Source organism: Diceros bicornis, chromosome 32, assembly GCF_020826845.1.
Source record: "Diceros bicornis minor isolate mBicDic1 chromosome 32, mDicBic1.mat.cur, whole genome shotgun sequence".
In the NCBI taxonomy this organism is placed as follows: Eukaryota; Metazoa; Chordata; class Mammalia; order Perissodactyla; family Rhinocerotidae; genus Diceros; species Diceros bicornis.
The window spans coordinates 4,238,493-4,253,446 of NC_080771.1; the positions used below are offsets into that span (position 1 = coordinate 4,238,493).

General features: G+C 55.9%; 1 protein-coding gene across 2 annotated transcripts; it reads right to left on the reverse strand.

Moving 5' to 3' along the window:
* Positions 1–5,551: 5,551 nt before the first annotated feature.
* On the reverse strand, positions 5,552–14,219 carry SNX20 (sorting nexin 20). Of its 2 annotated transcripts, XM_058527785.1 has the most exons (4): positions 14,109–14,219; positions 10,511–10,653; positions 8,861–9,012; positions 5,552–7,587 (listed from the first exon to the last, which is right to left on the reverse strand). In XM_058527785.1, exons 2-4 carry the CDS (start codon positions 10,638–10,640, stop codon positions 6,919–6,921), a joined length of 951 nt encoding a protein of 316 aa, XP_058383768.1. In that variant the 5' UTR covers positions 10,641–10,653; positions 14,109–14,219; the 3' UTR covers positions 5,552–6,918. The 2 variants fall into 2 exon arrangements, with proteins under 2 accessions (XP_058383768.1, XP_058383769.1); XM_058527786.1 differs by lacking the exon at positions 10,511–10,653.
* Between the last annotated feature and the right edge of the window lie 735 nt (positions 14,220–14,954).

The following is a 14,954-nucleotide window of genomic DNA, read 5'->3' on the forward strand; positions in this document are numbered from 1 at the left end:
TCCCACTCTCTCTCCCTCTTCCTTCCTTCCGTTTGCTTGTTCATTCAACCCACCCGTACCAACCGTCTCGGACCGGGCGCCGGTTCGAGTATCTGAAGGTGAAAGAAGTCCAAGTGTGCTCCCCCCCCCCCCCGCCCCCAATTCAGTAGGCAGATGGATGGGAAGCCCCCAGCACCCCCTGGGGCCTCCAAAGGTAGAGGGTGGGATCTGGGGGAGCGTGGCACCCAAACCCTCCCTCCTGGAAAGCCACGTGGCAGGGGCTCTGGGGTGCCCATGCCCCCTCCCCGATGTCGGAGGAGGGGCCTCCCCCATACTGAGGGAGGCTTAACCAAGCCCCTCCGGGGCCCGCCGGTTCGACATCAGCCCCCGCGGGGCGGCCCCCGGCCCGCGTGCTCTCGGAGCTCCCCCGTTGTTTTCTGCGCCCCGTTTGGTTAGGAGCTGCGGGGTTCGCCTGCTTGCCTCTGATGGGCGGAGGAGGCGGAGGGGCGGCGGGGGGCTCCTCCCGCCCCCTGGGGTCTCCGGGCTGCGGGGAGAGGATGGGGGGCAGAAACGGAGAAGTGAGGTCCTGAACCCCAAGTGGCGGTGGCCCGGGGACCCCGGCCGGCACAGGCGGTGGGGGCGGCGCCGAAGCAGGCAGCGAAGCATGAGCGCTCTCCCGGCAGAGCTCGTTCTCTCCGGCGCTGTTCCAACCCCTTGGAACGGTTCTTCCAGGCCTTCCCTGCCTCCCTCGGGAGACGCGCTCGCTTCCCTCCGGCGTCTCGTCTCCCGCGCGGCCCCCGCAGCTCCGGCGCCGCCGCGGCGCCGCCGCCCTCTGCCGGCCGCTTTGGGAACTGCGGGGCGAGGCGGCCGGGAAGGGAAAAAGAAACATTTTCATCACCTTGAGCGCCGTAAAAATGAACAGCAAGCCTAAGAGAAATGTTCCATCAAAATCATTGAAAGCTGATGACTCAGAAATACCACTGTGAGAAGTTGCCTGAAGAGCGCACGAGTCCCAGAAAGCCGCCGGGTCACGGCGCCGGGTGCTGCCGCGGTAGGGAGCACGCGGCCCAGCGCAAGGTGAAGATATGGCAGGTGCCTGGGGGACAAGGACACTGCGAAAAATCAGGCGGAGGAATGCTGTGTGTTACAAGGCAATGCTGCTGATATCTAGATAAAGGTGAACCATGCTGTAATCACACTTCAGTTCTCTTGTCCTCGGTGTGATATTGTAGAGGATACATGGTGGATACATCCGCCCAAACCCAGACGCTGTAACACCAGGCTGCACCCTAGTGAGAGCCGTGGAGTCTGGGTGACAATGAGGTGTCACTGTAGGCTCATGGATTGTAACAAATGTATCACTCTGGTGGGGGGTGTTGATAACGGGGGAGGCTATGCATGCCTGGGGTCGGGGGGGGGGGTATGTGGAAATCTCTGTGCCCTCCCCTCAATTTTGCTGTGAACTTAAAACCTCTCTAAAAAATAAAGGCTATTTAAACATTTAAAAAGCAGATTACAAAACAATGTGCTAAGACCTATTTGTGTTGTGGTCTGGGCCAGCTCATCGTGGTTGCTGTCCTGTAGGGTGGGGGGCTGCCCTGCCTGGGCTCCTCAGCAGAGGATGGGCGGGTGTTCCCGGCGTCTCCTCCAGACAGAGCTTCACAGGAACCGCGGCGGGATCCTCTGGGGTTGCCGAGAAGGGAGCATAGGCGCCTGGTGCTGCTACAGCCGTCTTGTCGCCAGGAGCAGAGCTTGTACAGACAGAAAGCAAAGCGGGGGAAAGCAGAACTGAGAGACAGAGAAAGCGAAAGTGGGGAGAGAGACCGGATGGCAAGGTTGGAGTGTTTGCGTCCAGCCCGTCTTGAAGCTGGTCTGTTCCTGGACTTTTCAGATAATGAAGTCCTCTCTTGCCAGATTACCCTGGCTTTCTGTTGCTTGTAACCCAAAGAGTCTGTGAGCCCTAAACCAAGCTCCCCAGCAACGAGCCAGTTACTGGAGATGGGCGACGGCATGGGGGTCTTTCTGTCCTCACCTGGAACCTTCCTGTCGGCGAGCACAGCAGGTGGCACGTTGGGGAGGTGCCGTCCTGGGCCTGCCTCCTTCCCGGGCCCAGTCCTGGGTCCCCAGGGATGGAAGAGGTTCCTGCCTCGGGGTTGTGCTTCTGCTTTCCCTCTGCCTAAAATTCTCCCCTCCCCACGGCCCGGTGCTGCCTCCCTAGCTTCCCCTGTAGCTCCCTCACACACCCCCTCCTCTGAGAAGCCTGCCCTGGATGAAGGAGACCATTCTGTCCCAGCTTCCGTTTGCCCTGCGGGTGGCTCCCTTCTAACCTGTCACCTTGATGACGGTGGCGTCTGGGTCTGTCCTGTTCACCGCTGTGTCCCCAGTTTTTCCCAGGGTCCAGCACACAGTAGGAGCATCACCAATCGTTGTTCACTGAGAAAATGAGAAGGTGCGTAGCTAGGCGGATACGGCTGGTGAGGGGCCTACTCTGGGTGTGGACTGGGAGGGTGGGGCTCGGGCGCGGCCTCTTCCCGAGAGGGGCCTTCTCTTGCTTTTATCGGAGGGTGGGGGCACAGTGACACCAACCAGAGGACACGCTGCAGGGTCAGGCTTTGACCGACCCAGAACTCCCCCTCCCTTTGGGGGTCTTACCTGGTATCAGGGTGTGTAGCCAGGAGCGGGAGCCCGGGCATCACCTCTTCACTGGGTAGTTAAAAGCCAGAGATGTCAAGCAAAGCCCAAACCAGGCCCATGACAGAGGCTGGGGAGCAACTGAGTACAGGGCTTAGGGTCTGGGGGACCAGGGCCAGGGGGCCAAGGATCAGACGATGCACAGACAACGTCGGATGATCCTGCCACGCCGTCCAACACTTACTGCCTTTTGCAGTATTTTTCAGTCCTTCTGAGTAAATCTGAGAGAAGGCACAGCTTAGTGATAACAGGTCCCTAACGCTTGTCTCTGGCTCTTTCCAGAGAGGACCTCGGGCAGCCCAGACAAAGGCCTGAGGTGTAGTAACTGTGACAGGTTTCACTGTGTTTATTTTTATAGCTACCTTCTAAGTATAGCAATTCTGATTCCCCATTTAGGGTAGTAACAGGAAGTTTCTTTTTCAAATGAATTTACATAAATAAAAGGAGACTACTAGGAGGGAAATGGCAAGTGGATGACAGAACAGGCGGGCGGTGGCGTTGTTGGCCCCTGAGGGAGGGGGCGTGTGACTGAGCCCGTGAGGGGCTGGCTGGGGCTGTGGGGGCGCCCCCTCCCCTACCCGCAGGTGGAAATGGAGCTGGTTGAGCTGCTCAGAGTCACAGCCCTAGGGGAACAGCACAGAGTGAAGGGCAGGTAGGCGTTGGGGGCACCCTCTGCCCAGGCTCAATTCTGACTCTGTGCCCCCAGTTCCCGCTGGGTGACCCCAAACAGCCTCTTGGAATTCCAACCTGGGGTTATTCTGTCTGCCCGCCTGCCAGATCCCATCACTCTGATGTGGACACCCCAGGTATGGTCCTGGAGCTGTCCCCACTGTGTGACCTTGAGTGAGTCCCCTCTCCAGCCCTCAGTTTCCCCACCTGTAAGCAGAGATGAGTGAAACGACCTTTAAGGGCCCTTAAGGGTGAGAGGACCAGGGACACCCCCAGCCCTCTCCTCCCGCTCCCCCAACATGGGCTCAGGAGAGCACAGGCGTGGGGTCACACAGGCCTGTGCTTAATTTCCTGCTCTACCCACACTTACCCTCTCAGAGTGTCTGTGTCCTCGTCTGTGACATGGGATGAGAACATCTCCCGAGCTGGCTGGGCTAGCAGTGATGAGGGAAGCCCTGACACACAGAAGGGCTCCGAAAGTGCTGGCGAGCTCCGGTTTTTAGCGCAGGGGCGGCCACTGGCAATGCCGCTTCCCCATCCTGCCTTGGGGGTTAGAGACCCGCCAGCATCCGAGGGCACGGGTCTCACATGGATGCCTGATCCTGTCCACAGGGGCGACCTCGGGGCTCTGCGTCCCGGCTGGCAGGAGGGAGCGGCTGCTGGAGCGGGCCTTCGTGTCCACGAGCCCCCTGCAGGCGCCGGGCCGAGTGCCCAGAGTGGGTTCCTGGGAGTGGGTGAGGCAGGCACGATGCTCCCACCTAGAGCTTCCGGGCCGGGGCTGGGGCCGGGGCTGGGGCATGTGTGTGGGAGAAGACGGGACGGGAGGAACCTGCACAGCAGGCTGCCCAGGCTCTGCGATGATTTTCATCAAGGCGCCTTCCAGTCAGTTCCACACAGGGCTTCTCCCACTTTAAGCTACTAGGAGGCACTTGTGAAGGGAGGGGAGGCGCTCTTGCTAACATGCAGATTCTCATGCAGCAGGTCTAGGGCGGGGCCTGAAGTTCTGCATTTCTAACAAGCTCCCTGAGATGCTGGTGCCTCTGGTCTCGGGGGCCCCACCTTGACTCTCGAGGTCATGCACTCTCACCTCTCCTGCGGGCTCAGCTTTTGAGAATCAGGAGAAGAGAGTCCAGTCCCAGCTGCCACCACGCAGCTGCCCAAGTCCCCTGGAAACACAGACTAAGCAATACAGGTGAGGTAGGAGGGGGCCCAAGCAAAGAGGGAAGTGGGGTACCCTGGTGGGGTCACGGTGGGCAACAGGGAAAGCTTCCTGGAGGAGGGGGCTTGAGGAATTCAAGGATGTGTTACAGGAATCCAAGAAATGAGTGGGTGTCTGACTTCAGCAAATGAGAGATGCCAGAAGGAGATGGCCATTGTGGGTCCCCCCAGGCCATCAGACACCTGTAGTGGATGAAGACACAGTGTGTATGGCCAGAAGTAACAACAGTGGATCCACAGGCCAAGGCCTTCTGAAGAACTGGGAAGGCAGCGTCGAGTGCCACTCAGAAGAGGCAGGGTGGGAGCCCGGAAGCGGCCCTGGGTGAGCAGTCCTTTTTCAGGAAGCAGAGTAAGTCCATTCCCTGTGCGCTCTGTGGGGAGCTGGCCCTTCTTCAGCGCTCCTGATGGGGAACTTCCCAATATGATGTTATAGATCCCTCTACCCCATATAGGGTTTTTTAATTCTCTCTATCCCCTTCTCCCATATATATATGTGATTTGAGATGCACATTTCCCCCCACGTTTTGGCACCTCTGAGCTCAACGGCGCCTTGCCCTCTCTGTTGGCCTGGATGGAGACTGACCGTCTTCAGAGAGAATCTGCATTTGCAGGGCCGGGTACCCGGACCTCCACCTGAGACCACTGCCACGTGACCTCTCTGCTCGACGAATTTTGGCCTATGCTGTGTGTATCCAGACCCCGAACCTTGCAGTTCACATTCTAGGAGGAGATTCCCCGCCCAGGGCCATGTTTCATTCCTGCAAGTTTCCTCACAGCCCCTTTCTACGTAGCTGGTTTATTCCACATTGACCCTTTCACGGGGGGCTAACTCTGCCTCCCAGCTTTTTGCTGGAATCTCCTATTAAACTCCGCATGTTGGGCATTTTTCCTTTCTTAGTGAATATTTGGTGCATCTAACAGCTGACAGCATTTGATGAAATAACTTGTAAAACCAGTATGATCCTCTTCACCATTACAAATAGATTCACAGCTCTTTCATTTTCCCATTTAACACTTTAATTTTCCCTATGCCCAGATTTTCAAGAAGTCCAGTATCCCCCCCTTGAAGTGTCCTTCTCCTGGAGTAAACTGAGAGACCTGAAGGCTCTCCTTGTCCAAAGGTGTCAGCCTGGCTGTAGCCCCCAGCACAGAGCCTGATGGGGCCACTACACTTGTTGCCACATGGTGTCGCTGTTGAACACATTCTGGTGCAGTTTGGTGAATGCCCGTCCACTGCTATGGTGAACCCTTTGCTGAGCCAGATCCCTGCACAGGCCGAAGTGGTGCCCCACATTCAGGTCCCCGAGTTACAGCCTCTCTAGTTCACCCTTCTAGGCTCAGCCAGATGGTTTAGGTCTTCAGGGACTTCCGGCCTTAAACACATATTGGGCCCAAACCAGCCTGTACCATCAGCTCAGGCCCTGTATTGAACCCAGGTCATTGGTCCAGACTCCTCTTCACTCAGGGGCCCTTGGTGTCGTTTCCTGACTGCAGGCTTCAGTCAAGAGCATCCCAATCCATCAGAGAGCTTCCAGAACATTGTCCCTCAAATGGGGCCGTGTGGAGCATTCAATCTCTTTCTACCCAGGGGCCCCACTGAGTATCTTCCTCCCTCCCTTCAGGGCCTTGTCTACATAACCCAGGGAGCCCATTCAAGCCACAGTTGCCTTACAAGTGAAAACCCACCCCTGGCCTATGAGGTGTGCCATCCTAACCTAACAGTTAGATCCCAATGATTTCTCTAATCGGTGGCAACTTCCCTTGCTGAAAATGCCTTGCATCAGAGAATCTTAAGGCATAATTGTGTTCTGGCCCAGGATCCTCCCACCCCTCAAAGGATGGCATACACCCCACCCTGGGGACAAGGAGCAGTAGGTGAGCTTTTGTTTTGCTGAGTTGGGTCTACACACTAAGAGGGAGGAGCTAGAATACTTAGGATAACGGGTGGGAATATTTCGAGCAACACGGAGGGGGAGGAGCAGAGAGAAAAGACTCAGGACAGCTGGGGAGAGCCCTCTGCAAGGAAATGGATCACGCTTTGTCCACGGTGTGCAATGTGACCTCTCCTCCAGCTACCCACAAAAACACCAGTAAGGTGGATATCACTCTCCCGTGTTTTGGCAGCTGGGTTTGTGGTTCTGAGATGAAGTGGGCCTGGCATCAAGGGGACACAGGACACAAGCAGAGGCTTCCAAGGATGCACGGGAACACCTCTGCTCGACGCAGATGGGAGACCAGAGGAGGGGCTGGGCCAAAGTCACCCAGCAAGTCAGAGCCCAAAGTGGCTCTTCCCATTAACAATGAACCCAAACAGCCCACCGAGCAATGGTGACCCCAAATCCCAGCTTCCCTGCGGAGCGCTCAGTACAGATACTCTCGGACGGTGAGTTCCTTCAGCGTGAAGCCCCGGAGGGTGGGCTTCCGCAGCTGGCTCTCCTCCAGCCTCTGTTGCAGCGACGCAAAGTCCTTGCCCAGGGCGTAGGCCAGGCGGATCATGGCGTCCAGCAGGGGCGCGTAGTAGCGGTGGCCCTCCCGGGCCTGCAGGCACTGCAGGGCCCTCTCGCCGGCCGCGAAGGCCTCGGCCGGGCGCTCGAGGTCGCGGTGGCACACCAGCATGGCGCAGAGGGCCGGCACCAGCATCACGGGGCAGTGGGCCGTCAGCTTCTCCAGCAGCGGCGCCACGCGCACCAGGATGTCCAGGGCCTTGGTGTACTGGCCGGCGCGCAGGCAGCCGAAGGCCTCCCGCAGCTCGGGCCGCGTGAGGAAGTCGATGAACTCCCGGGAGCGGCGCACGCAGCGGATGGCGTACAGCAGGCTCAGGTACTCCTTGAAGGCCAGCTTGCGCTCCGAGATCATCTCCTCCGTGAAGTTCCCCGTCAGGTGCTTCCTGGGGAAGACCACGTCTTCGATCTCCTCCCTGAAGGTCTTCTGGAGGTTTTTCTGGAGCGTCTCGAAGTCCGAATAGCGCCGTTCCAGGACGGCTTTGTTGCTGTCAAAGCTCCCCGTCTGGATGACGACGATTTGGTACATCTACGGAGCAAAGAGAGAGAGCCTTCGACGACATCCTAACGGAGGGTTTTAACCAACAGAGAGCTCCGGAGAATAAAAATAAAGATGATCATAATTTAAAGCATACCCTGAAAATGCGTATGGTTGTGTGCAATTCTGTGTTCAGTTGCCATCGGCATCAGTGGGGCTGTAAAGCGAATCATGACAGGACTCAACCCGAGAATAACCACGCAGAGACATGGAGGCATCTCAGGGGAGAGAGGGCGCAGGAACGGCTGTGCAGGGGGCCTGGGGCGCTCTTGGCTTTCCATCGTCAAAACTGGGCCTCAGGTTCCTGAACTGGGGTTAGATCTGAGCTTGGATTAGATCTGTGTTTTCCACATATGGGACACTTGGGAGAGGGTTTTAGGTGGTATACTGGCAGTGATGTTATATAGCAAGAAAATTATTCTTTTTCAATTCTCTTTCAAGAGAATACTGATTCAGGGCACAGACTACCTGGGTTAGAAATCCAGCTCCACTGCAGTCTAGCCGTGTGGTCTTAGGGAGGTAGTTTAACCTCTCTGGGCCTCAGTTTTCTCATCCATAAAACAAAGACAGTAATAGTACCTACCTCACTGGGTGAGGATTGAACGAGTTAATGCACTGAGACCGTGTGGGACTGAGCCCAATGTGCAGCCAGCACTCAGCGTCAACTATTATTATTATTCCAGTCCTAGTTAAGGGAGGGGAGGCTGAGTGGGACTCTTCTGTAGTATTAATATCTCCCCAACACGACCAGAGGGAGCAGCCCCAGAACACAGAGCCTCTCACCAGCCACGGCAGCTGGCTAGAATTTAACAGCAGCCTTAGCTCTCCCTGTGTTTACTTTTGTGATCACCTTTTCTTTATGCCATGTGGTACTGGTTTTCCATTTAAGGTATTTCTCTTTGAAATAAATATATTTAGTGTTCTTAAAAAGTGATCCAATTTAAAGAAAACATTAGATAAATAATAACATAAATGGTAGAGGGATATGGCACAGACGGTGAAGGAGGGACCCGGCTGACTAATACTGGATGACGTGGGGTTGATCTAGAGCAGCTCCCTCTTAGGATCAGGGACGGGACACACATCACCACTCCTTACAGTACCTAGCACAGTGCCGAGTGGGAAATCTTGCTTTTTGACCATTTCTCCTGAAGAACTCTGTGAGTTACAGTGCATCAACCCATTCCATGGTTGGGAAAGCTGAGGCCCAGGGCCAGGAAGGAGGCAGCGAAAGGCACTCCATCATTTCCTGATCTCCGCTTACCACGAACTTGGAGACCTTCCTCTCCTCGATGCGGGCCGAGCTGATCTCAAAGAGCAGTTTGACGCGCCGCCAGCAGCCCTTCTCGCCGCGCCAGTACTCCTGCAGCTCCCGCGTGGTCATGCTGGAGTTGGAGCCGGGGCTGCTGCGGGCCTCTGGAAGGACGGCATCAGGTCAGTGCACTTCAGGGGCAAGGGCTCGGGGACATGGCTGGGTCTGTCTGAGAGGGGACGTCAGAATCTGGAAGAGCTGTGAATATCCCCCTCCCCATCCCGCCCTTTATAGGCTCCGTCAGGCATCACCCAGACCCCCGTGCCCGACCTGGCTGAACCCATCCTACCACGGGCAGCTTCAGATAGTCCATCAACCCCACGTGGTTTCTTGGTTGTGAAATGCAGTGAATTTGTGTTGCATTGTCCACTTCTGGCCTGCAGACTGGCCACTGTGAAACCGCACGCTCCCGACAAGCGGGACTGTGGCTTGTTCATTTCTGCACTCCCTACAACGCTGACTCTGCGGCTGTGGCCAGGCCTCCTGAGCACATGTCCCTGGATGGTGGAGGGAGCCGTGAGGGGGCTGGGCTCCAGGCTCAGCCGAGCGGGCCCCTTCTAACTCTCTCATCTCATTTCCCACAGTCTCTGCTTTTCCTTGCACATGCCACTCTTTCTGCCTTAAATGCAGCCCTCCTCTTTCCCTGCCTGGAAAGCGAACACAGTGTTTCTTGAACCTCACTTGAGCGCTGAGCTATTGTGAGAATCTTGGGAAAGATTAGAATCCTTCCCCACCAAAAATGTACAAATCATTGTGCATTTTATTTTAATGGATACTGGTCCCAGGAGCCCTTCTCCAACGTGTCCTTCAAGACCCAGCCAACACTTCACTTCAGCTGCCCCTCAGCATTAGAGTAAGAGCCTGCCACCTTGCCCCTATAGCCTTGTCCGTGGCATCTCAAATTATTTTTCAGAGATCCGTTTTCCTAGCAAACTTGAGGGCCAGCACAGTGTTTGATTCGCTTCTGTTTCCCCAGGACCTTGCACAGGGCCGGGAACAGAGCAGGCGTTCAGTGGGCGCATCTTGCACCATTGCATGAATGAGTAAACGACTAGTAGAGATTTGCTCCAGGAGATGGCGCTATAGCGGATGCTGTCACGCAGGGCCCTGCCCCTCGGCACTCACTGTTCTGGAACACCCCACTGGCTTCCTACCGGAAGCACCTACAGACTGTCGACTGTCACCTTGCGGGCTTTCTTGGGCCACAGCAGCATGTTCTGGAGCATCCCTCAGCCGATGAGGGATGGGACTGGTGGATGACAGCCTGGCCTCCTCACCTCTCGGATGGGACAACACACAGTCTCCCAGAGGACCCTTGCTGGGACAGAGCCCCCGTTGCCCACAGCACTAATCTGTTTATGGACACCTCATCCTGGCTTCCTGCCCTTCCTTTCCTCACTTTCCACTGCCCTGCCATACCTCCTGCGATCATCTCCCAGATAAAGCACTTGCACCGAATCCTTGTCTCAGTGTCTGCACTGGGATAACCCACGTTAAGAGAGCTGCCCCGCTCTCTTGTGGCATCCATTGAAGTACCCACATTTGTATTTCAAATGTCTTCAAACCTCTATCCCCCAACCACGCCCCAAGCCTCAAGCCCACCTAAATGCCCTTCAGGTCCAGGACGTGGGAGGTCTGGGCCCGTGGCTGATGTTTCCTGCTTGGTCCCTGCCATGCACTGGGCTCCGTGTCCCATCCATCCAGGGCCCCCAGGGTGCTTGGGACTTGCCATGCTCCAAGGCTGCCTGGGGACAAGAGAGAAAAGTGAGTGCCCACTCATGTCGGGGTTCCTGGTGGGTGCTAGTGTGCCCAGGACCCGTGTCACGGTCCCCACTGCTGAGCCCTCCACTGCCCACCTAGCTGTCCACCTAGCCACGAGATGCTGGGTCTGGCCCTTTGCTGGACTGATCACTCCAAGGCCGAGCAGACCCTCCTCTTGTTGTTAGGATCCTTATCTTATCGAGTTGCTCCGAACTTTAAATGAGGTGATTTCAAGCATGGGTAATGGCTTTAGTATAGCATGGGAGAAAGATGCTGTCTTGTCCAGAAAAACGTCCCAATACTCCATTTTATTTTACATATGTAAATGAATCTCAGCGGCTGAAGTGGGGATACTGGCATGCCTCTTTCCTCTCTCTCGCTCTCTATCTTTAAGCAAACATTCATTGACCACTTGTTACACCCACTTCATACGCACCTAGGTTCCCCACATCCACTATCTTATTTAACACCCACAGAAATCTACCACCACTCCCAATAACAGATGAGGAAACTGAGGTTTAGCCCAAGGTCACGTGGTGGGTGGGTGTGCCAATGAGCAAAGCCACATGCTCTTATCGTGCCAGGCTGTGCACGCTGCTCTCAACACCCACTGTCGCACGTAATCTGAATCTGTGTGTGGTTGGAATTTGTAGCCTTCGTTATGGTAAAGGAACCGAGACTTAGAGTAGCTCACGATCAAGAGGCAGCACGTGGTGGGCTGGACACAGACACAGGCTGGTTGGACCTCAGCATCCTCTCCACCCCCTCGGGGGAGGCAGGCAGCCGGAGTCCTGGGGTTCAGGGTGTGCAGTACCTGTCTGTGACCCAGATAAGTGACCGAGGTGACCTGGGGCCTGGCAAGTTACTTAACTTCCCTGTGCCTCAGTTCCCTAAAAAGGCGCAAAATAACAGAACTACCTTCGTGAGGCTGGTGTGAGTGTTAAATCAGGCAGACCACGTAAAGCGTCAGCTCAGGGCTCCGCACACACCAGGCACTGCCTAATAGTTCCTCTTAGTATCTGACGCATGATAGAGGCTTTGAGAAATAGTTGAGAAATAAATGACTCTAAAGAAAGGTGTCACTTGGAATAGAATTGAAAATGTCTGTGGCCGGCCTGGTGGCGTAGTGGTTAAGTTTGAATGCTCCACTTCGGCAGCCTGGGGTTTGCAGGTTCGGATCCCGGGTGTGGACCTACGCACCGCTTGTCATGCCATGCTGTGGCAGCGTCCCATATAAAGTAGAGGAAGATGGGCACGGATGTTAGCCCAGGGCCAGTCTTCCTCAGCAAAAAGAGGAGGATTGGCATTAGATGTTAGCTCAGGGCTGATCTTCCTCACACACAAAATATAAATAACTAAAATAAAATGTCTGGGACAAATTAGAAAAAGGGACAAATAAAACATTAGCTCGGCTGGAGCGAGTAGCTAGGGCACCACTTAGGCACAGAAATTCAAAATAAGAAGGGTGCACAAGACCTTACCTCCTTCTTAACAGGATCTGAGAGAGCTGCAAGTGGGACAGAGGGGGCTGGAACCGCAACCCTCGTCCGTCAGACCGCACGCCCAGGTTGGACCCTATGCTGACTGTGGCCGGAGAGAGGTGAGGCCCCTGCTGCTTTCGAGTCTTAGCCACGGCCCCGGGTATGGTCAGAACTCGTCCCTGCGCCAGGGCTGAGGGCCTCCTGGGGTCGGCCTGCCTGGGGAGAGGTGAGGTCAGCTGGGGCAAGGAGCCCGCGTCAGGTGAAAGGAACCCTGGGACATTCTCCAGGTGGCCGGGCACCAGTGGGTGGCTCTTGGGGACTGTCCCTCCAACCTCACCTTATACAGACAGGAAACTGAGGCACGCGGCAGGGGCATAGCTGGCCCAGCCGGCACAGGCTTGAGCTCGCATACCTCATTTCTCTCTCGTCTTCCTTAAAGAGTCAGACCTCCCATCCTGCCCAATGGTGGGCCCGTAGGCAAGGTATTTCATATCTCCAGGCAAGTTATCTAATATTTCTCCAGCTGAGAAGTATGGCCACAAGCCCTGTCCTGCTGACAAGATGAGGGATGGCTAGGGACAGTTTCCCTACATTCTGGTGGGTGCTCAGGTAAGATAGCTTGTCCGCACACTCTCTTACCTAATGGACTCTTGGTGGGCGAGATACTTGGGGGCCCAGTGTTTCCTGTGGGCACTCCTATGCACCTCCTCAGTTAGCTCATCTGTAAAATGGGTGATGGCAAGTGGCATTGGCCTCAGTGGTCCCAGCCTTTCCGGCTCTGCTGTCCTGACCAGGCAGCTGGCGCCAGGTCAGAAGCAGGGCGCTCTTTGCCCAGAGACCCTGTGAGACCAGGGCCTTGGCTGGACGTTCCAGTAAAGACCTGGGAAAGCTGAGCATGAACCCAGGGCTGAGAAGAAAAGTTAAATTCAGCAGCCAAAGCCAGCCCCCTTACATCTTCTCTTGTGAGATCGGCTGGGAGTCACCCACTACAGAGTAGTGGGGAGGAGAAAGTTGTACATTCGTGCATGGAGTCTTAGGCAGCCTCCTGTTCCTCTCTAGCCTCAGTTTCCTCATCTGTGAGATGGGGAAAGCCATCCTGTCGCTCCAAAAGCTCTTTGGGGACAGCTACACAGGGGTTCTGTGGGCCCTTCCCTCCGCTCCCCTCTCCACACCCTGTATAGCAAAGATTTCTAGACTTTACAATAAAATACTGCAAGTGTTGGTGCTGTGGCTTGGAGGCCTGTCCTTGGTCCAGGGGACAGAGCAGCTTCCCAGCCTCCTCCGCCATCCGTGTGCAGCCATTCTGTTCCTTCCCTTCCAGGTGCCCTGAGCATCACTCCTCCCTCCAAGGGCTGCCTGCCGTGTCCATTCCTTCTCCTGATGGGCATACAAGGCCACCTTCAGAGCCCATGCCACCTTCCCGAGGGGGCTGCAGAGGATTGTCCATCGGGGGTGAGACTCCAATGGAGCAGAGAAAAGCTGCCTGGCCTGACCTGGGAGACAGACCATCCTGGACGTTGGATGGGCATGTTCCTAGACGTGCATCAGGGTGGGGGAGTGCTGGGGGCTTGTGAAAAGCAGATTTCCTGGTTTCCAACATCAGAGAGTCCAATCTAGCAGATCTGGGGGTGGGGTGGCCTGGAGTCTGCATTTTACACACGTCCCCCAAGGCTCTGCTTATACGGCGGTTCCCTGGCACCACTTTTTGAGAAACACAGGTGTGGTGAATTATTCCCTAGGCTCATGAGGGGTGGTAGAAGCATCGGCACTTAAAAAGGATTGAGGTGATGGAGGGTCGAGGAGCCGTCCCTACTCTGCCCCAGTGCGCTAAGGAAAGCCCCGCACATACAGGCTGTCAGCAACGCTTCACCGTCCCACCCTGCCCCCAACAGGCACTGAGGGAGAGTTCCAGGAGAAGGGGGTGGAGAGGCCCACTGGGCTTGAGGTTGAACACTGACCTGAAGCCTCTGGCCCTGCGCGTGTCCAGAGGTCCAGAGCGTGTCAGATGGCCCCTTCAGCTCTCCATTCAAGGCCCCGGCAAGCAGTCGAGCGGCTGCCGCTTCACTCAGTTCCCGGTTTGAAAACAGGAAATAGGCTGTGTGACCTGCCCCTGGTCGCCCCCGCCCACTGGCTGGTGAAAGAGTGTCCTGAACCCAATTGACAGGCTGAGACAGCTGCAGGGCGGGGCAGGACGGCAGGTGCCGCTCTAACTCGAAGGGATCTAGCTGGGCCTCTTGTCCCCATTGCCCTGCAGCAGCCCGGCTGTCCCTCGGAGTCTGCGACAGACTCTGGCATTCGGACAGTAGCTCTCAAAGCTCTGCAGTGTTCATGATCCTACCCTGTGAGCTAGGCGTGATGGGCCATCATGCCCCATTAACAGATGGAGAAACTAAGGCTTGGAGCACAGAGCTGGTGGGATGCAGAGCCAGAGCCTGAGGTGGAAAGGAGGTGGGGTAGACCCACGGTCTCATTTGGTGCCTTTCTCTGGGCAAAGCTGCACCCAACCCTCCGACAGAAAGGACCAGGGAAGCCAAACCTCTGGGCAGTGCTGTGATTCACGGCCACCAGTACTGTGGCCTTGAGGGCAGGAGGCTGGGACAAGGCAAATAGGACCTCGCCAGCCCCCACAGAAGTCCTGTGTGTCTCTTCCCTCCCAGCAGAGGTGATCAATCCTGATTCTGATGGGCGTCGCTTCCTTGCTTTTTTTTTTTTTTTTTTTTGTAAATTTACCATCTATGGACAGACCCCCAAACAATAGAATTTCGTTTTACTCATTTTTGAATTTTATGTAAATTGAGCCATAC

What these genes read in the sequence shown, in the direction of transcription:
- SNX20 (XM_058527785.1), bottom strand. Translation starts at nt 10,640, where the DNA reads ATGGCAAGTCCCAAGCACCCTGGGGGCCCTGGATGGATGGGACACGGA. An exon ending in TGGACCTGAAGGGCATTTAG is followed by an intron (nt 9,013 to 10,510) that starts GTGGGCTTGAGG and finishes CCGTCCTTCCAG; the next exon opens with AGGCCCGCAGCAGCCCCGGC. An exon ending in GGAAGGTCTCCAAGTTCGTG is followed by an intron (nt 7,588 to 8,860) that starts GTAAGCGGAGAT and finishes TTTGCTCCGTAG; the next exon opens with ATGTACCAAATCGTCGTCAT.